Source organism: Cicer arietinum, chromosome 3 (genome assembly GCF_000331145.2).
Source record: "Cicer arietinum cultivar CDC Frontier isolate Library 1 chromosome 3, Cicar.CDCFrontier_v2.0, whole genome shotgun sequence".
In the NCBI taxonomy this organism is placed as follows: domain Eukaryota; kingdom Viridiplantae; phylum Streptophyta; class Magnoliopsida; order Fabales; family Fabaceae; genus Cicer; species Cicer arietinum.
The window spans coordinates 74,945,591-74,967,998 of NC_021162.2; the positions used below are offsets into that span (position 1 = coordinate 74,945,591).

Below are 22,408 nucleotides of genomic sequence, written 5' to 3' on the forward strand. Positions count from 1 at the left end.
AATTTTCAAAAAACTTTTTGAGAGTAAATATTGATGTTTTCATATGCTGATGCTTCTTTTTCAGCTCTGCTGACATTTGGAGCGTGGGTTGTACAGTGATTGAGATGGCTACTGGAAAGCCTCCTTGGAGTCAGCAATACCAACAAGAGGTACCTTATATTTTGACTTCTTACATTTTGTTTGAGGTGGTCTCTGAATATTTACTAAAAGAATGGGCTTTCAGGTTGCTGCTCTCTTCCATATAGGGACAACTAAGTCTCATCCACCAATCCCTGACCATCTCTCTGCTGGCGCAAAAGATTTTCTGCTAAAGTGCTTGCAGAAGTATGTTCCTTTTTAATTTTCTCCTGCTCTCCCCTTATAATGAATAGATTCAGGATAATTGGTCATGCTAATTAATCGAGTTTTTTTATGGGGGGTGGGGGAGCTGGGGTTGGGATATATCTAAAGTTTATTTCCGTAATGTTAACTAATTTGTCAAAAATGAGTTGAGTTTTATTATTTGTGTGTGTGTGTAATAGAATGAAAGTACAAGAGAGAGATGCTTTCTTTTCAAATGTTAATTGGTAGATCCCAAATGTCTCATTAAAATATGTAATCATTTTGTAGGGAACCAATTTTGAGGCTATCAGCACCAGAACTGCTTCAGGTGATTCTATGAGCATTTCTTTTTTTTACTCTGCGTGTGAAAGCTAGAACATTGTGGCCATTTGAGTACTGCTGTTGATTAAAAGTGGAGTCTACTTTATTATTATTAGTGTTTGGATTGAAATATTCAGCTCCCCCTGAGATTAACCTTCGGTTTGTAATCGTCTGCAGCATCCCTTTGTTACTGGTGAAAATGTGGATTCGATTCCTCAGTCATCTACTGCCATGGTATGTATAATTTAAGTAATATTTGAAATGCTTTTCTATGTATCTTTTATAAATTAAAAGTTGATTTTTATGACATAAGTTTCACTTCTGACAGGAAAGTTTTAGATCTTCTTCACCATCATGTGTTCCAGATGTTGAATCATTGTAAGTGTTGAAACATTCTATCTTCAATTTGTAAGATCTGGTAGTTTTTTCTGTTGCACATGTTAAGCAGCTGTTTTTTTCCCGTATATTATTTTTTTGATTTTAGTGAAACGGTAGTAATATGATTTTTGTTAACAAATGTTTGTGTTTTATGCAGACTTTGCTGCTCAACAGCAAATCCTCAGGACTCAGGAAATGAACATTTATGGGGAATGAGCAATGATGATGACATGTGTGTGATTGATGACAACGAAGAGTTCTCAGAGTGTGATGTCAAATACAAATCATTCATTCCAGATAATATTGAGGTTCTTGCATTCGAGTCCTTGTTTTATTTATTTATTTAATATGAAATTAATGACTTCTGAAAAAACTTTTTTTAAATATAGAGTTTCAACCCTATGTCCGATCCCTCTGATGATTGGGGAAGCAAATTTGATGCAAGTCCAGAACTGGAAAATAGAGGAGTTAGTTTGGACACTGATGAAAGTTACATGTCACCTGGTCAAATGGAGTCTAATAAGGAACAGAAAGATTTACCCTTTCCATGTGTGCCATCTCTATCAGAAGAAGACGATGAGCTCACAGAGTCAAAAATTAAAGCTTTTTTGGATGAGAAGGTATTGGTTTTAGTTGGAATCAAGTTATGTGCTAAACTTTTCATCAATATTTTTGTCTACTAACTGCTGTTTCATGATGATGATGAGTGATGACTGTCCATTTATGACAGGCTCTTGAACTGAAAAAACTGCAGACTCCTTTATATGAAGAGTTTTTCAACAGTTTAAATGCATCCTGTTCTCCTAATGTGATTGATAGCACAAGTGATGATACCCCCGGTCGAAAATACTTGAAATTACCTCCTAAAAGCAAGTCACCAAGTCGAATACCAATTAGTTCTCCATCTAAAGCAGTTGATAGTGCTGGAAGTCCTGGAAGTAATGGCAGGTCCTCATCAACGGTTGGCAATGTAAATAATCATGGTTCGCAGGATATTCCAGTATCTCCCCTTAATGAACGGAAAGGAATGATAGCCGACTCCCAACAGGAGCCCTTTAGCCCAAGGTTTTATTTGTGTTAATTCTTTTCCATGCTTTGCTTTTCATAACATCAATTATTTTCAGAAATATAGTTATTTAACGACTATATATGTTTCACTTGCAGTTTAAGCTTTTCTGAGAGACAGAGGAAGTGGAAAGAAGAGCTAGATCAGGAGCTTGAGAGAAAACGAGGTTAGACGGTTTGCTAACTTTTTATTTTTTCATCTTTGGAGTTAGCGCTAAAGTAATACTTGTACAATGTTAAATTCATCAACTCTCTATTGAATTAAAAAGTTACTATTATATAGAATATATCTATATTTAATTTTAAGTTTAATGTTAGTATAACGTTATTTAATATATCAATGTAATAATTATTATTCAACTATTGTATCAACAAAAACCATACTTTATATAAAGTAACTAATGACATGTCAGTGTCTATAAGTATTACAGCTGTAAAAATCCTTCAAGTGAACAAAATGAGCATGTAAATATATTATTTTTATTTATGCGTGTCTGGGACAATGTTGCAGAAATGATGCGCCAAGCTGGTATGGGGGGAAAGACATCTTCACCAAAGGATCGAGCTTTACATCGACAGAGAGAGCGAACAAGATTTGCTTCTCCCGGCAAATAACTGTGTTTGTTAGAGCGTTCATCCTGTCTTCGTGAACGTCGGATTGCAAACACGTGTTGCTGCAGTTTTGTTGGGGTTGTCAATGTTATATAATATATCTGATTTGTCCGTTTTGTCATTTGACATATCTCACATGCTTAGCTTGGCCGTGCTGTTGTGTTATGTAAAGCTTTTTACACAGGTGTTGCTTGAAATTTTTTACTTTCCTTTGGGGTTGAGATAGATGCTCGTCTCAAGTTTATATGCCCTTTGTATTATGAAAATAGAAATAATCAGAACTGTGTGGGGGCAAGTTTCCTTATTGAGATGTTCCACTTCCCTCTGTTTCCAATGATAATTGCAGTTTGATTTTTTATTTCTCCTGCAGCACGGAATTGATCTCCCGATATGAAACTTGTGTATTTAGATTAGATTTTAATTTTGTAAAAAGTAGTTTATGGTTGAAAGTTTTGGAAAATTCCTTATAAACCATGCAGATTTTACTCTTCTTTGGTCGCGATGACCCATGCCTCTAAAGTTGCTTCTGAATCCATTATTCCCAAAGATTAAAGTAAGAGTTATTTCACATGTACAACTTGTGCAAATTAACTTGTTAATTAAGTAATCATAGATTCATAATAATTTTACGTAGATGTATTTAAATTTTCAGTTACTTAAAAGAAGTATAGAATTAAGTATAAATAACATATACAAAATTGACCAAATTATTATTTTAGACTTAGTCACTTTAAGGCATTAACTAGTCAATCTTTTAGTTTTGGAAAATTCCTTATAAACCATGCAGATTTTACTCTTCTTTGGTCGCGATGACCCATGCCTCTAAAGTTGCTTCTGAATCCATTATTCCCAAAGATTAAAGTAAGAGTTATTTCACATGTACAACTTGTGCAAATTAACTTGTTAATTAAGTAATCATAGATTCATAATAATTTTACGTAGATGTATTTAAATTTTCAGTTACTTAAAAGAAGTATAGAATTAAGTATAAATAACATATACAAAATTGACCAAATTATTATTTTAGACTTAGTCACTTTAAGGCATTAACTAGTCAATCTTTTAGTTTTGGAAAATTCCTTATAAACCATGCAGATTTTACTCTTCTTTGGTCGCGATGACCCATGCCTCTAAAGTTGCTTCTGAATCCATTATTCCCAAAGATTAAAGTAAGAGTTATTTCACATGTACAACTTGTGCAAATTAACTTGTTAATTAAGTAATCATAGATTCATAATAATTTTACGTAGATATATTTAAATTTTCAGTTACTTAAAAGAAGTATAGAATTAAGTATAAATAACATATACAAAATTGGCCAAACTATTATTTTAGACTTAGTCACTTTAAGGCATTAACTAGTCAATCTTTTATTTTTAATTTTTCTTAGGTCCTATTTATGCTACCTCCTTTGTCTAGTCATGTTTTAATTGTCATATGCTAATAATGATTGCCCTAGTAATGGAAGGACTGTGTTGATATGTTGACGTTAATGAAATAAGAGGCAAGAAAAAAACAGGAATTAAATTTTTTGTTGCCTGGAAATGAGTTGTATTTCATTGAAAATTACTTGAAGTCTTGAACTATATCAAGTGGGCATACCATATATTGGTTTGGATTTAAGGATAGCTCTCCAATCATTAATGATGTCTTCAAATTCAGCCTCTTCAATATAGAATCAATAAAACTTAAAATAAAAGACATTATTGTACTTTGTTTCTAAGTTCAGTACTTTTCCAGTCAAAACAAAAGAAAATTCAGTCACAACACAAATGGTCTTTCTTTTGTGTTTGCTAATAAAATATATTGATTTGGTCAAAGCCTGGATTGACATGAAATTCCCTTAAACCAAAAAACAAAATAATATTTATTATGTATACACAGTATAGAATTGCTTGTGAAATAAATACAACAAAATTGAAAATATATCACAATATGTTGTTAAATCTTGGACCAGGAAATTGCATTGTGGTTGCTGCTGGTCGCTGTTTTAATCCACTAACTAAGCCATCAATTTTCGCTACATTTTTGTTGCTCTTCAATGGTAAAACTAGTCTTGTTATCAGCCTCGAAGGGGAGAACGATCGGCGAAATTTAGACGCAGCTGATCTCTTTGGAGAACTCTTGCTCAAACACACTATTCCATCACTTTTCTTGCTCTTTGTTGATGCAGCAGCCAATCTAGAAGGAGACAATGGTCGACTCGATTTCAATGCAGCACCACATCTCTTTGGAGAGCTCAATCTTATTGGTGTGCCTTTTATCTTGCCTTGAAATTTGGAGGATGAAGGTGGAGGTGATTTTATCAGATACCTATGAGGTGATTTGATCCGGAACTTGTGCGATGATGTTGTTGTTACTCTATTTGGTGATTTGATCAGAATCTTGTGTGGTGATGTTGTTACTCTATTTCTTGATATGATAGGTGATCTTGTCTCACAAAAATGTTGCTGATGTGAAGAAGAAGTAGTTGAAGAGAACAAAGGGTCGGGGAATAGTACTGTCTTATCAACCCATTGCCTATTCCTAGGAGAAACCCTATTTGCTAAATAATTGTTATTCTCTTTCTCTTTACCTAAGTCTCTTACTTTTTTTGGAGGAGAGACCTTGAAGTTGATTCTGGAGCGTGCTCGTTGAGGTGGTAATGGTGAGGAATCAGATTGTTGTTTATTTTGCTTCTCTTTCCTTCTTTTAGCTCTGAGTTCTGTGTTTTCAGGGTCTGCTTTCGGGTTTGAATGTTGGGATAATGGAGTTTTTGGGTCCTCGGTGGCGAATTTTGTACAGACTGAAGAAACTATTTCTCTTGCAAATTGACTTGCTTGTAAAATTTCTACAATAGTTTCTCCTACAAGCATTGCAGGCAATGACATTTGCCTCCACTCACCTGCAACAAAGTTACGAGCATCTACAGCGGTGAACTCAATATGAGTTCTTTAGATGGGGTCCACTGTGCCACATCATCTTGAAGCAATTTACTCATTTTCTACTCCAACGGTGAACTCAACATGATTCAAGTTCTACCATGCCACATCACCCTAAATCAACTCATTCATTTTTATGGTTTAACTTTTAAAAAATCATATTATATTCCATTACTTTAATTTATACATTAATATTTAATTTTATTATAACTTAAAATATTAATTTAAATGAAAAAATAAATAAAAAAGTACGTTAATAAAAACTTTAATAAACTTTTGTAACAAAAATTGTGAAGAAAAAGTATGAGTAACAAATTGTTTCTATTAATGAGCTAACAATCGTCGTAATTAAAGGAGAAAAAAAAGGCTAACGGTGGTATATTAACTAAAAAAAAGCTAATGATTACAAAATTATTATTATTTAATAAATTAAAAAGAGGTTAACGGCTATAAATTAATAAAAAATGATAAATTTATTATTATTAATAAATTAATAAAAGGTATCGGTTATAATTATATTATTATTAAATTGTGAAAGTGGATAGAAAAAAAAACAAAAAAAAAGGTAACTGCTATGAAGCACCGTTCCTTCCTGACAGTACCGTGATGACAGCTTGGCACAACTCCAACGGTGAACCCACAAAAAACAGGAAGTTAAGTAATTACACGCTGGCGGACGAACTCATTTTCACTCCCGTTGTAGATGCTCTTAGAAGAAAACATGAATGAATTGGGGGGGGTTTAAAAACCGTTCGGCACCACAATCTTGATTGCGAGATCAAGGTTTTTTATGTTTCTGCGAACACAATGCAATTGCAATTTAGACAGCATCAAATACTATTCTCCGCAATATCAAGATCGAGACCACGATTTAAAGCAGTAGAATTGACTTGGGTTGCAAGCAAGGCAACCTTACCTCCTAAATTAGCTGGCTTGGGAAACTTCCCCAATGGAGATGTTTTTTGTGCACTATTCTTGATCCTTTAAAATGGCCACATAGCAGAAACAAAACAAACAATTGAGTTTATAACTTACAATACAACTATTAATAGCAATCAGTCAATCACAATAATAATCAACTAATTAATAATGAAAAATCAAACAAGTAAAAACTTCTATAAACAAAATATGAGTGGCCTTCAAAATGAGAAATAGAAATAGAATGTGAGAAAATGTACCTAACAGATTCTTGCTTGCACCTAAGACTTGTTCTAAGATAACTTCTGGTGCTGCGAGGGCTTAGATTCACTCCAGAAACCAGCTTTGTTCCACCGGTCACAGTGAACTGAAGTTCTTGTAGCCGAACCATACACTTATCAACCTTCAAAGATCCATAACAATTCAAAATTCAGGAAAGCATAGAAAAAAAAACATCATCAAATCAAACAAATTGGGCAATTGACTCGAAACTAAAGATAAATAATTTGACCTTAATTTCAATTATATCTTAAATCAATTTTAAAATATAAATTCAATACAAATCAATTTTCGCGGTGAATAGGGAAAATGAGTGATTTGATGTATAGAAGATTTACCTTGTTGAGTGTTTCTCTAATTATAACAGGATTGAAAAAAGCTAACATATTATTTTGTGTTGGTGAGGTTCTTGCAACCATGTTTGATTTACAAGTGAATTTGTTATGTTTCTCAGTCTCAAACTCAAACGTGGTTGTGTTTGTTTCGGAACCGAAGTGTGAAGACAAAGACAGAAAGGTTGAAACCTTCATTGATAGTCACGAATCCAATGATCATAATGGTAACGGTCCAATCTACAACGGTAAACTCAACCTACCGGCTACTTTCTTGCGCCATTCTGTTTTTTTTTTTAAAAAAAAATACTACAAATAAATCACTACGTATATTAAAAAAAATTAACTTAATCGCTTTCTACTTAACGCTTTTTCATTGAGAAAGAAAAAAAAAATGAACGCTTTTTCTAGTCAAAGGAAAAAAACTTTACGCACGGTATGTTTGTAATTGTAACCGAGTTGATCATCTATTTTTGCGTTTCCGAATGCCTTTTAGCCGTGATTTACGTGAAGCTAAAAATTGAAATTACTTTTTTTGTAAGATCACGGGATCAAATATAGTGTTTGCTACACACAAACAATATTTTTTTTAATAATAATAAAAAAATAATTTTATATTTTTGTTAATGCTTGAAAAAATTGTTTTTTTTCTTCTCTTAACCACTATTCATTCGTTCAAAATATTTATGCTTAATTCGTTTATCGCTTTTTCACCATGCATACACAGAAATTCCTCGAATTCATTTCATATTAAAATAATATATAAATAATGTATATATTTTTATAATACTATAAATCGAATCATAATTTAAACTTTAAATTTAATTATAAAACAAAACTATAAAAAATTACAATAAAGCTTTATATTTATAAATTAATATCAAATTAAATTAAGTGAATTAACTGACTAAATTAAAAAGGGATAAGTTTTTAATTATTAAAAATTAAAACTTTTTAAATAAATATAGATTAAAAATCTTTTAAAAGTTCAATCATTTAATAACATCATCTCAATTAATGTGAAAAGAGTAGTCGTTAATTTTGAAATGTGTTAAAGAAAATTGAAAAAAGAGATTTTTTGAATTAGATTTAAAAATTGGGATCTTTTAAAAATTAATATAAAATCACAATGTTCATCAAATTCACTAAATTTACTATAAATTTGTGAATTCACTCGTCTTAATTTAATTTTAAGAATAAATTTATCAATTTTCAAATCTACCCACAAATTAATATATTTTTTGCACATAAATACGTAACTTCGTGCGTATTAATTTTGATATGTTGATCATACATTCCAATTTCATCTGCACCGATAATAAGAAGACATATTTTGAGTTTTTTTAAATTATAATTCAACAAAAAAATACCAATATAAATTGAATGTTTTATCTTTGATTCGAATTCGAAACTACGTAATTGTATGAGTTAATTATTGTCTTTTACGAGAACTAACTCTCGTGTAATAGCTTTTGTATACACAAAGTAAGGGGACAACATCTAGATGGTAAATCTAAACGGCTACTTAATCGCTTTTCATTTCTTGTAGAATATTCCCTTGCTACATCTAGAATTTTTTGTTTGTTTTGGAATTCTAACATCTAGAATTTAAACAATGAACACAAACATAAGGAAATAGAAATGAATGATATTATAAGCACTTGAATGATATATATTACTTTGAAAAACTAGACTCAGAAAGAATGATATTATAAGCACTTGAAATTTATCTAACATTCTCAACACAGATTTCGTTCCCTCGTCAGTAATCAATTTAATTCCAAACACTACAAGTATATGTCATTGTTTTAGAAAACAAAGATCATTGCATTTGGATGGAAGGCCGAGATGGCAAGAGTGATGACTTTCTGCTACTTTTCATGCCTTTCAGTTTGAAAGGACTCCATATTAAAGGTTTGCGTTGCAGTGCAATCACAGTTGAATGTGGATGTCTAGCCGTCATCCGCGAATCTGCCTGTGCTGTTGGACTGTCAGCAAACTTACTACTGCTGTTCTTACTCACAGTTGGCGATGTCTCAACTGCTGCTTTTTCCATTGGGGTCCACAACTTTGAATATCGAGCTTTCCTTTGGTTCCTTATCGTTGATTGGTAAATGTTGGTTCCACTGGTGGATTCAGAGGTGTTATGGAGTGAAGTTATCGTATCAGAAGTTGTTTCAGGATTGAGTGTTGCCAGGGAAACTCGCCTCCTTGGTTGAAGAAGCTGTGTTTTCGACGGTGCAGCTGGTGGTCTTGCAGCAATGGATACCCTTCTTCTTGGTTTTGGCAGGTCTTCTGTACTTGTAGTCATTGAGGTCATTCTGACAACGTTTTCCTTTCCTTGTAAGGAAGAGCTGCATAAGGTCCTTCTATTGGATGGTGGAGGCAAGGAGTTATTAATTCTTCTCAGTGGGGGTCTTCCCAAAGGAACCAGTGGTGTCTTCTTAATGGTTTTCTCGGTTGCCGCATGTGTTGATGATGACACTGTTGAAGTTTGTGTTGCAGCAAGTGATCGACTTTCTTGCTTCAGTCTGACTTTTCTCTCCTCTGTTATTTGGTTTTCAAGGTCCCAAACCTTTAAAAATTCGATCACATTAGATTAGTAAAGCAACAAGTGCATTCAAATAAGACATGTATAAAACACTTCATAATTATACCTTGTCTTGAAGATTCCGGCACATGAGTTCTCTTGCGGCTAGTCTTGTTTGCACGGACTGCAAGTTATCTTGTAATTTCTTAGTTTCCTTCTCGTCGTGTTTGAACTTTTCTGCCTATTTATGACCAGATTCCCAGTTTTAAGGAATACAAATTCACGGTTAGTTAACTCTGATCAAAAAGACGAATCTCTACTATTCATATAAGAAGAACAATTAGACTTTAGCATACCATCTGCTTGTACTTAAAGAGCTCAGTGAGGTCTACTTGTTTGCGGGCTGGGCCACTCTCAATTCCTCGAACACGAGTGGCAAAATTCAAGGAACAAAGTGTCTCTGTTAAGTCTGCTGTACTGGGACTTATCTGGACAAACATTAAAGTTTTGCAATCTCCTCCTGCATTTTAATCCCATATCAACATTAATAAAGAAGATAAAAAGAGAATGCACACACCTAGAGGCATTTTCAAACAAAACAGCAATAAAATTGCAATAAAATATTTGCTTTTTTAAATCCAAGATATCAGCTATATAGCACCATGACTGAAATGTAAATTCAACCATGGAGGCGTCATCCTCATAGGAGCATAGTGTTGAAATGAAATGAATCCTCACCTAACGAGCTCTGAAGTATATGAGTGAGCTTCGAGTTCCTGTTTCAAAAAAATGATAATATAAAATTAAAAATCATGCAAATATAAAGAGATAAAGAGTCCTTATGTAGGAATGAATGTTAGGGATGAGATCAAAGAGAGTTAGTTACCTGTAAGGTATGTGGGTTGATTTGGAAGCAAGAGCTGCAATAACATCACCAAGTGCTGATAAAGACTTATTTATGAATTGAGATTCCTTCAGTCTTTCTCCCTCAGCTTCAGTTTTTCCCACACGCTCACTACCTGCTAAGTCTACTAGCCAAAGGTGACTCCTTGTTTTCTGGCCATTGATTAAACTCTCCCCGATCACAGTTACTCGCAACAAGCTGCATGGATACACGTTCACTGCCAGCTAAGTCTACAAGCCAAAGGTGACTTCTTGTTCTCTGGCCATTTATTAAATTCTCCCCCATAACAGTTACACGCACCAAACTGCATGTAAAGTCACCTCTTTGTCATCCACAAGTAATATCTGCTTAGCCAGCTATCCTACTAATTTCATTCTAATTATAATAATAATTTGATATGTTTATGGATAAAAAAAGAATTTTGCCTGTCAGCTATTCAAGGAGATAGTCCATGAGTAATATGATTGAAAATTTCAAGGCCTAGACATACCAATGAGAACGACTGCTAAGCTCATTAGCACTTGTGGAACCAACTGATCTGACTCTGTTTCCAGACTTCAGAATTTCCCAAACACCGTCTGCTCCATAAACACGAGCTTCAACAAGTCCTGGGACTTCTTGGGTTCCATCAGCAGCTTGTTTTATCTCCATCCTACATTTCATTAGTTAAACTGAGAAATAGGCCTCCAATCATTATGGTCTACCAGGAGGGGTAGGCTCAAATCTCAACACAGATGATAATTACTAACTACTGTTAGTTAGTTGGTTAATTAGGGAGAGCAGCTAGTGAGGATTATGAGGAGATGAGAAACGAAGGGGTGGGGTATCAAAATTATAATTGGGACTTGGGAAAGGCCTGGATCTCTTCAATATCAAGAGGTCTCATATTCTTTTTGTATATTCTTTCTACTCGTAACCCTACACCCCACATCGGAGGATCAGACTAAAGGTACTTCGATATAAATTTATTCTTTACATTCCTAATTTGAACCAATTTTATCATTCTCCACTTCAGAAATGTCACTTTAGAAGTAATTTAAGCATCAATAGATAAAGTAGAGGGAAGACAATATTGAGATTACAACATTGACTTAATGGGTTAAACAAGTATATGCAAGTCTAACTACACCTTCAAAGAAAACAGGTACAGAGATAAATAATTAAAACCATAACTTCTGTCATTGAATTCCTCCTTTTTACAGAAACTCTATCTTGCAAAGAAATGTGTCTGGCACTTTCAGATTGTATTATTAGCATCATGCAAAACAGTGCAGGTAGCTATCTAATTCAAAATAAGATCATAGCGAAAGTAGAGTAAACTTACTTCTTAGTAGCTTCTGAAGAACTTTCCACTAAGAGATCTCTTATCTTTTCATTGTAAACCTCCAACATGCTAACAAGCAATTGATATTTTACTATGCCTTGTCTCTCTTCATATATCCGAAATAACTCCTCCAGAGTTCTATAATTAACTCCCCTATGCTCGGGCGTTCCCTCCATTGTAAAAGTCTTACCGGTTCCGGTTTGGCCATATGCAAAAATGCATACATTAAATCCATCTAAAACTGATGCAACAATAGGTTTTGTTTGTGCAAAAACAGCCTCTGTATGGTTAAAAAATACACACACATGATTAAGCATTCTCCATGATATAAAATAATATTTTTGACGAAAAATTAACCACCATATTTTTTATGAACCTTGATTATCTTCAGGTCTGAATACATGATCAAATTTAAATTGCTTTTTAGAAGAATCGGAGCAAATGACTTGAAGCTCCTCAGGAGCTGACTCAAAATTGACACCAGACACCACTGATTTGTTAGCAATTTCACTTCCATTTAATGGTCTGCATCTGCAGAAAACTCTGATATTTCCTTTGAGTTCAATCACTTCGTTGTAAAGACGCCTACGCTCAAAGGACTCCTCCGTGTACTTTCTTTTCAAGAGTTCATATTCAGCACCTAATCACAAACCAAAACACATCCCTAGTAAAAACTAATTATATAGAAGCATCAGTGATTATATTTAAATTTTGGCATTAGTTAGAGTCTTACCCAGAAGCTGAACAGAGTTCAAAACATCTAGACCGGGAAAGGACCCGATTGTGAGTTTCACATGATTACAAAGGTCTATATGTTGTTTCTTCAAATTCTGATACATGAAACAAAATATTGGTTGATAAAAGCATTATTCAGATAGATTTTGATTCATTTATTTGATCAAACAGTAAACTAACATTCATAATTTACCTGAGCTTTGGTACTCAAGTCAATTATTTTCTTCAATATTGGGAGAGTATGATCCTGCTGAGGAGAAATTTCGTGGACTTCACTGGACAAACTATTCTCATCCATGTTGTATGAGGTTTCCTTCAATTGCGCCAACGAATTATCTGATGACATACATAAATTAAACAAACAAACAAACAAACAAAAAAACAGATGGCAGAAGAAAAGTCGAAACCACTCTACTCTCGTTACATGAGAATCTCTTACTTTCTTTTTATAGTACTATCAGATAATACAAATGTTATTCCCATATCATTTTCTTGGTTTTAACCACATAAAATGAACACCTAAACGAAAATTGATTTGGAAAATCTGATCAACAAAAAAGATTTAACATATATATGCATTCCTTCATCTATTATAAAAATAGTAATGATTTTTATCTATCACATGCATTTGGACAATATTTATATCTTTTCTTTTCACTCTAAAACCAGAAAGTCAAACTATAATATACTCTCTCAGGAATTAAATATCCCTCTGAAAAGAAATATAACCAAAATTACCACATATTTTTTGGAAATAAAATATAAGCAAATATCAACACCTTCGGTCCTATTTAATCATAATATTTCTAAAATAACCCTAACTTAATTAAACTTTTTCTATTTTGAATGAACCAATTTATTAGTCATAAATGTGATAAACTACATTATTTAATATACCTAGTAAGTTCGACTTTTGCTTATGATTAATTTGAGAGGGAGTATTAGAGAACGGAAACCTGGCGAGGAGTTCAAATTGCAGTGAATGACGAAGCTATTAAACTTTTCTGTGAGCATATCAATTACTCGATCTACAAAGAAGCATGTGATTAGTTAAATTTCGTGAAAGAGAAAACGAAATGTATGTGTGTGTGAGAGAGAGATAGAGAGAGAGAGTACCGTCGGCGTCCATGATGACTTAGAGAGAGAAAGTAGATGTTGTTGAACAAAAAAGAAAGTTGAGAGAGAGAATTAATAAGTGAATAGTGGTAAAAAAATGCTTGTTCGAGCTAGACCGAGAGAAAGAGAGAGAGAGTTTAGTTTTGGTAGAAGTTTGAATTTTGGGATCGGACAAGAAACCAACCTGTTGTTATACAACGGCTATTTTTTTGTATCAACAAACAACTTTGATCTGGGCCTGGGCCTGGGCCTTGATCCACCATCCTTGTGCTTTTTTTTTTTGTGACAAAAAAAAACTCTTAACCATTTTTCTTTTGGAGACTTATTAGTTTTATATTTTAATAAAAGTATTATTTTTTTTAGGATAAAAAAAGTAATTTAATTACTACGAGTGATTGGATTTAGGATTTTTTATATTGATCAACATTATTGCCTGCGTTTTTTTTACATAGACATTACTACTTAATTGGCATTGATTACTTATGATAAAAAGATAACAATTAAATTTATTTTAAAATTTTTTATTATAAGGAGAATGATATTTATTACGAGGCAATATGGATACGAAATGAAAGAACGACCACCTAGACTTGTTCTCATGGCTTTTATTTTTCCTCTTTAAACATTTAATAATTAACTTTTTGTTTTCATAATAATAAATAGAAATAGTGTAATGTTAGAACTAAACGTGGGAGAGGGGGTTTTTCAAGCGGTCATGCATTTCGTGTTACCCACTGTTCGTAATATATAGTATTGCTATTATTATAGTTATTAAACTAAATAAATGTGATTACAAAATAGAGGGAAGGACTTGAGAATAATTCAAATCTTAATTTGTCAAAAACATAAATAATTTTCACTTTAATGTTTTTTTTACATTTTACTTAATATGATAATAAATAATATAAATATTTGAATTAAAAATATTATAATTTGGAGGAAAATAAAATAATAATACTTACAATAATAATATGTTGATTTAGAAGTACAAAAGAAAAACTAAGAAATATATGGTGAATATATTTGGCACATATACTTAAAAAAGTCGGGTCTAATTGAAGAAATTAGTGTGCAACGTTACAAACTATGGAATAAATTCCCGATAGATTTATTGTCCACATTTAATATCCCACCTAATAATAGAATCATCAATATAAGATCATGATTATAATTTATAATACATAACTTAGAAAATAAAAACCCAATTATATAGAATACGGATAATGGCTCATCCAACCTCTCAAATTTACTATTTTTTCGATTTTGTATTAGATTCTAATTTCGGTTTCCTAACTTCAAATAGTGTATTTAAGAGCGGAGAAATCCTCACTTTACCACAATCCTATCTCTATTTACTATGTGATTGATTAGTGATTTTACATCCCAAAAATATTTAAAATAAAGTTCATTTAAAATTTATATTTATAACAACTTCAATAAATTATTATATTAGTTTAAAAAAACTCCATCTTACATATCTAACTTAGACATAAATACATTGTACTCTAATTTCCATCAAGTCAATTCAGACCAACAAACAAATATTCTTAATAATTAAATGATTGTTCATCCAACCCCTCAATTTTACTCTCTAGTACAAAAAACACTATTAGAATCACACTTCCGATAGTGTCTTCTTCTAATTTTTTAACTACCGGAAACTTCCTTTCATGTAATTTCCGTGTTTTTGAGGAGATTGAGCAACTATATGATATTAAACTCCAAAGAAGTCCAAAGGAGGCTGGAAAAGATGTGGAAAGTAGCCCAAGGAAACAGAGATTTTGTTTTGAATAATCACCTCTAATTTGTTATAGTCAAATTTGTATCAGTATCCTTTATCATAATAATTTTGTCAAGATGTAGTAATTTATCCTCTCTTTCTTTTTGTTTGTAAGATTACTCATTTATGTTTTAAAACAGTTCCACTGTTGGACTGTCCTTCATTCCTCAATCTTCATATACTCAAATTTGTGTACATTAAAAGTGCTACTTTGTTACATAACCCAGACGTGCCAAATAGTAAGTAGATTACATGTTTCAGAAAATTGAGGTATAAGGCTCCTATAAGAACCTGGTAAAAAATTTACTGGTAGCATTGAGAACCATGATTGTGTCATCAATCTCAGTGCTATCTATTGACTATTGGTTAGGGAGTGAAACACGGGCACGTTAAAACCAACCGACATGCTGGCTTGAAGTTTTGGTTTTCTTCTTAGGCTTTTGGTATCGGTTATTCTCAAACTTAGCTTTGGTTATAAGTGAATAGAGCAAGTCTGCCTCAGCTGATGTATCATACGGTGCATCTATTATACTTCAATATCAACCAAAATGAAATAATAAATCATATGGAATGAACTTAATAAACTCCAGAGACAATGTATGACAGTAGTTGAATGAAATTAAGACAAGAAAGGTAACAATAACATGTTATATGATTCAGTAAAAAAAGACATGTTAGTACATGATAGAAATAGATAAATGGGAAAATTAGACAAGATTCAAGATTGTATTGTAGCCTTTTAGTTTTAAAAGAGAGATTATACGTTAACAAAGGGATTATTAATCTGATAAACTATCCCACAGGCCACCAAGTAAAAAAAATTGTAGGATAAGGTTGTTAATGTCACCTGTGAAGTATCTCCTCCAAAAGAATTCTCTGCGACGGGGTTACATAATGAATGCAATTTCTAGGGCATTGTCCAACAGCACACTGAACTTGGTAATCTTCTCCTTGACCTATAAACAGTTGTTTAGGATAGCATTGAGGTATTCATAAGTAAATCATTAAAAGAATGTCATTTGCACAAAACATGCACTTTCTAAAACAAGCAAAGAAATGTACTACTACAGTACCACATGATCCACTGAGATTCCGCTGCCACTAATGCAGTGTGTCATTATTCTAAACGAATGTCATTCTCAAAATCAAGAAAGTGAACGACATATAAGATAAATTAACCTTGCGAAAAGGCACGTGCTGTTCCAGTTGAAGAGACAAATGTGAAAGCATGAGGGGCTCTTTTCACACAGGAACTTGAACAAGCTGCATAAAATTTGAACTCCTCAATGTAAGGGAAAAATAAAAGCACGGTAATTTAATTTCCAGTGACATTGTATATATACCTATGTAAAACCAATACTTAAATTATATGTTCAATATCGACAGGTTTTATTTCAGTCACTTCAATTTTCTTAAATTATTATCGATGTAACAGTAACAGTGTCAAGTGTTAGTGTCGTGTTCAGTGTAATTCAAAGATATATACTAGTTACCTTTGCCGACGCAAAGAAGCTCGTTAACAAATAGATCAAAAGCGTCACACTCTGGCCTGTCAAATGGATCTAAGCATTCACTGAAAAATCCGCAAGCATTGCAAGAGAATGAATGAATGAATGCACACAGTAAATTTAACGAGGAGTTGAAAAAGAAAGACATAATTTACCTTTCAATTATTTGTGATGAAGTGTAGTTGGATAGTATCTACAATAAAAAAAGTACTCGTTAATAGAGAAAAAAAGGAATGAGATTGAGTTTAAGAAAAAGTAGGAGCTAACTACCTACGTACCTGATATGCTTGAATCACACGGCGAATGATAGCATCAGAATTTTCATGTCTGTTGAGGTCTGGGTGAAACTGCTTCACCTGTGTAATAATAAATTAAAGTGAATTGAATGAAAATGGTGAATAAATATTGATGGTGTTGATACTTTAGCTCGAAAAGCGGCTTTAATATCGGCGGCGGAGGAGTCGGGTTGGATTCCGAGGACGGAGTAAGCCGAGGAAGTGGACAGAGGATCATCATCGGTTCTGCCACTGCAACTCGCTCTTGTTTTCTTCTTCACAGACACAGACAATGGAAAAGTGGTGTTTACAAACGTGGGTATTGTTGTTGTTGTTAAGTTGAAGGTACACAACAACGACGATCCCATTCTCGTTGCTATTGTTGTCTTCACAGAAACTCTGTCGATGGATGGATTACAGAGTGCCACTTGTGTTGTGTTCTTCTCCAAAAATAATACTAGTACTTATCTTAATCTCAATATTATGAAAGAGACAATCATTGCTATAACTTAGAAGATCCCGTCATCAATTTAACTAAGATCATGTTGATTCATTAGTAACATAACATGTTTAATCAAGTTCAAAGCAATAAAATTTACTATATAATTATGTGATAAAATTGTTTAGTGTCTAATTTAGAATTTTATTATTAATTAAACTTGAAAATTATATCTTCTGTCTTTCTAACTATTTTCTTTTATCTTTTATCTTTTATTTTTTATTAGGAAAATTGAGCTTTTTTTTTCTTTGTAAAATTTAGTTGAGTGAACCTTTTTTTTTTATTTTTTTTTTTTAGTTTTGAATTAAATCCATGGCCATCCTTCTCTCATACAGCAGCAAAGAAAGACTTTCATCTTTAAGGTGGAAGAGAAAATTGTACATAAATTATAATGTGTCAGCCACTTGCAAAAAATTCTTTTTGTCCCATGGCGAGAAAATGCACAAAAAGTTAATTTCATTGTGCCATGTCATTTAAAGCTTAAGAATGGATCTAAGGCTTAATCGCCTAAGCCTTTGAAGAAAAACTTCACAATCTGGTATCCACTACCTTTTCCAATCATGATTGAGAGAGTTAGACATCACTGATGTAAATAACAGGATTGTGAAATGTAATCCTATCATTATCATTATTCAGTTGCTGTCAAAACATAAGAAAAGCAACTTCTCCAAGCTAGTACACTTTTATTCTATATTCCACTAATTTCCGTCCCTGGCTACCAAGTACCAACCCAAACATAATCTTGGCTTAAAGCTAGAAGCTGGTGTTGATAGTCTTATGTTAGATATGTTATGGCTTGAAAATATGTGTTTACAAGTTGGAGTCACTCCTCACTTTATAAGCCGGTTTTTTATAAGCCGGTTTTGTAAAATTGAGTTAGGCTAAACTCAAATCTTAAGAGCTGGCTATTTACAAGACAAACATCAATGGGGTTCTTTCTCATAGAAAATGAATAGTTAGAATAAATACAGTGACTAATCCTCTTTATCTTGTTCCAAGTAAAAGAGAATACACCTTTTATCAGGGACATACCCTTCATCTTTCAGGTGTTTCAACAAACCAGACAAAACCCTGAATATAATATCAGCTTGTGGATGCAATTTGTCCCCCACCACAAAACTATTGACTTTCTTTTCTATCTCAATCCAACTTATACCTACTTCTTTTGCTACTCCCATCTCTTTCATTCTCTTAATGGCACTTGCTCTCTCTTTCCATTTCCCTTCAACAGAATATATGTTTGCCATCAAAACATAAGATGCTGGGCTATCTGGTGCAGCTGAAAATAGTTTATCAGCAGCATATTTACCCGTCTCGGAATCTCCATGTATGCTACAAGCACCAAGTAATGCTTGCCAAACTAGCACACCAGGATCCTCAGGAAACCCCTCAATAAATTTCTTAGCTTCTTTAAGATATCCTGCCCTGCCCAACATGTCAACAACGCAGGCATAATGTTCTGACCTGGGACTAATCCCATGATTTTTAGTCATAGATTCCAAAAGCTCCATACCCTTCTCAACTAACCCTGCATGACTGCAAGCATGAAGTAATGACAAAAATGTAACATTTGTTGGTGCTATACCCTCCAATCTCATCTCTTCATAAAATTGAAGTGCCTTGAAACCATCTCCGTGGCGGGCAAAAGCTGCAATGACTGAGTTCCATGAAACTGAATTCTTTTGAGTCATCTGATAGAACACTTGGAGCGAGTCAGCCAGCTCGCCGCACTTGGAGTACATGTTTATAAGCCCATTACCAACAAAAGGATTTTGACTGAAATTCTTTTTTGTGATTAATGAGTGAATCTGCTTACCAAGAGCCAAAGAAGTGCCAAGACCAAATACCCCAAGAATGGCAGAAACCATGTTGGCGTCAACTTCAATCCCCAGCGTCACCATTCTCGTAAATATCTGAATAGCTTCCTCCTCAAATCCATTCTGAGCAAAAGCTACAAGGATTACAGTCAAGGAGACCCCATCCAGCTCCTCAGCAGACTCGAAAATATTCCACGCTGCCTCTAAACTACCACACTTTGAATACAAATCCATCAAAGCACTTTCAATGCATAAATCCGACTGCATCCCCAATTTCCATAACAGTGCATGAATTTTCTGGCCATCCTTCAACGCCTGTGAACCCGAACAAGCCATGAGCGAGCTCAAATATGTCAAAACATTAGGATTCACAGACCCACACCGCATTCGAGTAAACAACCTCAAACTATCCTCATAAAATTCATTTTGCGCAAGGCCAGAAATCACAGCCGTCCAAGTTACAACATTCCTCTCAATCATCTCATCAAAAACCTTCCTTCCTTGACTAAAACACCCACATTTAAAATAAGATGTTATCAAAGCATTCCCCACCGTAATCTCCCTATCAAAACCACCAACAAACACCAAACCATGAATCATTTGGGTTGTTACACTAGAGAATCCTAATCTCAATCCATCACAAGCTGACAACATTGTTGTCAAAGTTGCTTTATCGAATCCACAACACACTCTCCTTGACTCACTCATTTGCTTAAAGAACTTAAAAGCAGTGTCAAAATCTTCATTCCTTAAAAACCCAGAAATCATTGTGTTCCACGATACCGTATCTCTCACAGGCATATGATCAAACAGTTTGACTGCATCACGGAGTTCACCACATTTTGAATACATGGAGAGGAGAGAGTTCCAAATAAAAAGGGCATTACGTTGGGAGCTATGAAAATCGAGGGAAGGGGGTTGTTTGATGATATGGGCATGGATGGAAGAACCGAGAGTGAAGTTTTTGTCTCTCCCGCAAAGAGAGAGAAGAGAGGTTAAGTGTGCGTGGTTGAAGAGGGGTTTTGAGGTTGAAGGGAATGGATATTGGGAAGTTGGTGGGTTTATTAAGTTGAGGGGAAGATTGAGAGAATCGAAATCCAGCCATGAAGGAAGATTGGTGTTCAATTTCCATCTGGATTTCATCCATGAAATGAAAAGGAAAATACAGAGAGGTGGTGTTCAGAGGGAGAACGCTATTTAAGTTTACCAAACAAATAAGGTTGGGTACTATACTACTCCCTCCATTTCAAATTTTAAAATAGTATTTTTAATATTTTTTTCTCACACATAATTAGAAATAATGTATATAATATTAACTAGATGGTATAGTTAAAAAATAATAACTAAAGGTATATTTAAATCTGAAAATAATTTTTATTTTAAAATAATTATTTTTGTTAAAATGACTTTCATCGTAAAACAGATGGAATATCAGTTAGATTGCACAAGAAGAATATTTACTATTTTTCTTTTATTTTAATATATTTATGATTAGATAAAGGACGAGTTCAACAAAATTATATTGACATTGTAATTTGATGTAATATCTAAATTGTAAATGTTGTCAAAATTAGAGTTGTTATTTTAGTTCTTTTAAATCGATCAAAAATTTAAACATTCAATAAGTGTGTTTAATGTTTTTTAATTTGAAGAAAAAATTAAATTAAAACTTAATTTGGAATGGAGTATTATTAACTAAGGCGGAGTAGAAATATTAAATATTACAACTTAGAAAATAACGACTAATAATTAAGAGATATAGAGAGAGGGAAGAAATGTTTTAATGAGATTAGGAATAGCAAAAAGAAAAAAAAGTTTTTGTTAGTATTTATTTCCATTAGTAAAATAAATTGATATTTTAGATATTTGTGTATGATGAAGACGCATGTAATTGTAGATGTAAAAGTGATGTATTTGATACCTATGAGTCTTTCTATTTGTCAGTAAATTAATAAAATTATTTAAATGAGAGCAAGTTGTATTAATACTTTGTGTAAGTGAGACTGTGATGTGCTACTATGTTGACGAGTGAGAGTGAGAGTGAGAGTGAGAGTGAGAGTGAGAGTGTGATGTGTTGCTATGTTGACGTGTTATTACTTTTTTTTCGCGATTGCCAATATAGCAAGAAGGGATTGTACATAATTGCAATATTTTAAATAATATAATACTCTTTGATATTTGAAGATATCTATAAATATCACAAAATTCGATAAATATTTGACTAACAAATAAGCATGCGAAGATAAACAGACACAAATCGTATTTTACTTAACATACAAATAAAATATTATTATTATATGTGAATGTAGATACTTACTAACATCCCTAAATAAGATGCATTATTATCAATAATGAAAAAGAAAACGTGAAAGAGACATAATTTTAGTTTAGATCGAGAATAGATATACATTTCGTATTTACAAAGTTTACATGTAAAAGAAAACAAACTTGTTCATATTTTGTTCACTAGGAAGAAATAAAAACTCTTATTAAATAGTTTAGAAACTTAAAAACCTGCACTTTGATATATAAAAATAACCCAAATTCTAATACACATATGGATCTCATTTTTATATTTTAAATACTAAAATGTGTAACTACATACTTTACATAGAGGTCCAAGACTAACATAATTTTACATATTTACCCATCCGTTTTAGTTTATTGTATGGGTGGACAACATAGACACTTTAATTTGAAAAATGACAAAATAATTTGACTCTACTCATCTAAAATATATAAAATATAATATAAAATAAATTAATCAATTATT

General features: G+C 32.9%; 4 protein-coding genes across 5 annotated transcripts in view; 1 reads left to right on the plus strand and 3 right to left on the minus strand.

Annotated features, from left to right (window-relative positions):
• LOC101503715 (mitogen-activated protein kinase kinase kinase NPK1) overlaps positions 1–5,835 on the plus strand; it is an 8,307-nt gene extending 2,472 nt beyond the window's left edge. The window contains exons 8-18 of one of the 2 annotated variants that reach the window (XR_012162408.1): positions 65–149; positions 224–324; positions 610–649; positions 820–876; positions 971–1,020; positions 1,178–1,328; positions 1,410–1,640; positions 1,751–2,085; positions 2,185–2,252; positions 2,597–2,768; positions 5,117–5,835. Coding sequence is in view for 1 of the 2 variants with exons in the window: in XM_004494558.4 (XP_004494615.1) it covers positions 65–149; positions 224–324; positions 610–649; positions 820–876; positions 971–1,020; positions 1,178–1,328; positions 1,410–1,640; positions 1,751–2,085; positions 2,185–2,252; positions 2,597–2,700 (1,222 nt within the window). In the remaining variant the exon portion in view is untranslated. Of the gene's footprint in view, positions 1–64; positions 150–223; positions 325–609; positions 650–819; positions 877–970; positions 1,021–1,177; positions 1,329–1,409; positions 1,641–1,750; positions 2,086–2,184; positions 2,253–2,596; positions 3,056–5,116 lie in introns of those variants that run through there. The other variant, XM_004494558.4, reaches the window with a different exon arrangement.
• LOC101504043 (microtubule-binding protein TANGLED-like) lies at positions 4,474–7,429 on the minus strand. Its single transcript, XM_004494559.4, has 4 exons — positions 7,154–7,429; positions 6,797–6,939; positions 6,535–6,599; positions 4,474–5,581 (listed from the first exon to the last, which is right to left on the minus strand). Exons 1-4 carry the CDS (start codon positions 7,343–7,345, stop codon positions 4,626–4,628), a joined length of 1,356 nt encoding a protein of 451 aa, XP_004494616.2. The 5' UTR covers positions 7,346–7,429; the 3' UTR covers positions 4,474–4,625.
• Positions 7,430–8,841: 1,412 nt separating this feature from the next.
• LOC101504897 (kinesin-like protein KIN-14S) lies at positions 8,842–14,593 on the minus strand. Its single transcript, XM_004494562.4, has 12 exons — positions 13,757–14,593; positions 13,597–13,668; positions 12,834–12,976; positions 12,639–12,735; positions 12,282–12,545; positions 11,906–12,185; positions 11,072–11,233; positions 10,564–10,779; positions 10,416–10,453; positions 10,034–10,197; positions 9,805–9,918; positions 8,842–9,722 (listed from the first exon to the last, which is right to left on the minus strand). The coding sequence occupies exons 1-12, from the start codon at positions 13,767–13,769 to the stop codon at positions 8,970–8,972; spliced, it is 2,316 nt and encodes a 771-aa protein (XP_004494619.1). The 5' UTR covers positions 13,770–14,593; the 3' UTR covers positions 8,842–8,969.
• Positions 14,594–15,690: 1,097 nt separating this feature from the next.
• On the minus strand, positions 15,691–20,844 carry LOC101504354 (pentatricopeptide repeat-containing protein At3g05340). Its single transcript, XM_004494560.4, has 9 exons — positions 18,794–20,844; positions 18,549–18,613; positions 17,466–17,782; positions 17,323–17,400; positions 17,200–17,237; positions 17,030–17,109; positions 16,716–16,799; positions 16,384–16,492; positions 15,691–16,067 (listed from the first exon to the last, which is right to left on the minus strand). The coding sequence occupies exons 1-9, from the start codon at positions 20,776–20,778 to the stop codon at positions 15,926–15,928; spliced, it is 2,898 nt and encodes a 965-aa protein (XP_004494617.2). The 5' UTR covers positions 20,779–20,844; the 3' UTR covers positions 15,691–15,925.
• Between the last annotated feature and the right edge of the window lie 1,564 nt (positions 20,845–22,408).

Bases quoted from the DNA above. Each gene is read 5' to 3' on its own strand.
- LOC101504897 (XM_004494562.4), bottom strand. The intron at 12,186-12,281 runs GTTCATAAAAAA...TTAACCATACAG, and splicing joins CAGACCTGAAGATAATCAAG to AGGCTGTTTTTGCACAAACA. The intron at 10,198-10,415 runs GTGAGGATTCAT...ATTAAAATGCAG, and splicing joins TATACTTCAGAGCTCGTTAG to GAGGAGATTGCAAAACTTTA.
- LOC101504043 (XM_004494559.4), bottom strand. From the start codon at position 7,345: ATGAAGGTTTCAACCTTTCTGTCTTTGTCTTCACACTTCGGTTCCGAA. The intron at 6,940-7,153 runs GTAAATCTTCTA...GGATCTTTGAAG, and splicing joins TTAGAGAAACACTCAACAAG to GTTGATAAGTGTATGGTTCG. The intron at 6,600-6,796 runs GTACATTTTCTC...GCCATTTTAAAG, and splicing joins TGCAAGCAAGAATCTGTTAG to GATCAAGAATAGTGCACAAA.
- LOC101504354 (XM_004494560.4), bottom strand. From the start codon at position 20,778: ATGAAATCCAGATGGAAATTGAACACCAATCTTCCTTCATGGCTGGAT. The intron at 17,110-17,199 runs GTAAATTATGTC...CGGATTTTTCAG, and splicing joins TCATCACAAATAATTGAAAG to TGAATGCTTAGATCCATTTG. The intron at 16,493-16,715 runs GTTAATTTATCT...AACTGTTTATAG, and splicing joins AGCACGTGCCTTTTCGCAAG to GTCAAGGAGAAGATTACCAA.